Genomic DNA, 1,512 nt, shown 5'->3' with positions numbered 1-1,512 from the left:
TGGTGTGGCTATACTTTGGTCAAAGAGGAAAGTGCAGCTTATGTACGTCTTACTGTAGTTAGTTCTGCTTGCTGATCAAACTTGCTAGCTTGAATTTTATAACATCGCAGCATTGTATCACATCTGCTTTGATGATATATACACTAGGATTGGAGTGATACGTAGAAGACTAATGTGGCTTCTGCTCAAGGAAGATGCAGACCTGTTTGTAGTATTGTAGAGAAGGCTTCTCTCAGCCTATGACTCTTTTGAACAGAGAAACCTTCTCTGATGTGGTTGAACTTGGTATTTCCTGTGTCTTAAAGGTTGCGTAGGAGCTATTGCCCCAGTTTTGAAAAGTACCCATGCTTTTGTGTGTGTTATTTTTTTAGAACTGGAACTAAAGGGGTGGATTAAAGTAAATGTCTTAGTGCTTTCCTGAAATATCTTTAGTTTCCTCCCTGATGAGAGAATGCTTATCTACCTTGACTTCTTAATTGTCTGACATATTCAATGTTTGTTGTCAGCTATGGAATGTTGGCTTTTTTGATGGTAGCTGGTACTTACAATATTCACATGCTTTTATTGCTTTATAATAATACTAAGTGACATATGTTATTTGTGCAGGTGACTATTACATGGTTAAGAAACTCTTAGAGGAAAACAGCTCGGGTGAAATGAACATAAATTGTGTGGATGTGCTTGGACGAAACGCTGTTACCATAACCATTGAAAATGAAAACTTGGACATACTACAGCTACTTTTGGATTATGGCTGCCAGGTATACCACACAGAAGTCATTGAAAATTTTCAGTGTAGTCATTGACCTATGTATTCTACTCTTTATATGTCTTCTCTGTTAATCTATCAGAATTTGGAAGGAAATAGAATCTGTCCTTATAGGCAGTTCAGTTGTTTTTTCCGTTTAATAATTGTGAAAGTGTTTTCACTAATTTACTTTTCTAGTGGGATTTTATTGGCATGGCAAATGTATAAGTAACGTTTTCAATAATATTAAAGAGACTGAATTTTATTTTAAATGTTATTCCTGTTGCAGAAATAATGTATACATTGTCTTCAAGCAAAATAAACAGTATATGCTTGGAGTGCATCCTATTAAAAAGTGTAGAATGCAGAGATCTCTTTGGCTGTGGGATATGACAGCTTTAAAAACGGTAGCACAGTTAGAAAAATGCACGTTATATTGGATGATTTTAAGTTAAGGCAAGCATGCGTTTCTGCAGTGCTTTCTTATTAAACTTGATCTGTGCTTGATGGCAGAGGCAGTTTTGTACCAACAATACTTCTTTAACTATATGCAACATCTGTGCTGCTGCTGGGAAAGTTGTAGCTATGATGGCTTAAGTATGTAAGACAGGGACATTAATATGTTTTGTCAGGTGGTTTGATATTGGACAGGGGAAAAAACAAGCTTTCCCCTCCCTGGATCTCCTTTTTAGTGACAATAATAAAAGCTATGTCTTTTTTTTTTTATTTTTAAAGTAAACAATGGAATTTTCTGAAGTTAATTA

General features: G+C 35.4%; 1 protein-coding gene across 1 annotated transcript in view; it reads left to right on the top strand.

Moving 5' to 3' along the window:
* Nucleotides 1–606: 606 nt before the first annotated feature.
* Nucleotides 607–1,512, top strand: part of LOC104160558 (short transient receptor potential channel 1-like) — a gene marked incomplete at both ends in the record, with an annotated part of 4,145 nt that continues 3,239 nt past the window's right edge. Inside the window, one exon of the mRNA XM_009698701.1 lies at nt 607–761. Coding sequence (XP_009697003.1) covers nt 607–761 — 155 coding nt within the window. The remainder of the gene's footprint in view (nt 762–1,512) is intronic.

This window comes from Cariama cristata, unplaced genomic scaffold (assembly GCF_000690535.1).
Source record: "Cariama cristata isolate BGI_N322 unplaced genomic scaffold, ASM69053v1 scaffold20144, whole genome shotgun sequence".
Lineage (NCBI taxonomy): Eukaryota > Metazoa > Chordata > Aves > Cariamiformes > Cariamidae > Cariama > Cariama cristata.
This window is presented reverse-complemented; position numbering and strand designations above follow the sequence as displayed.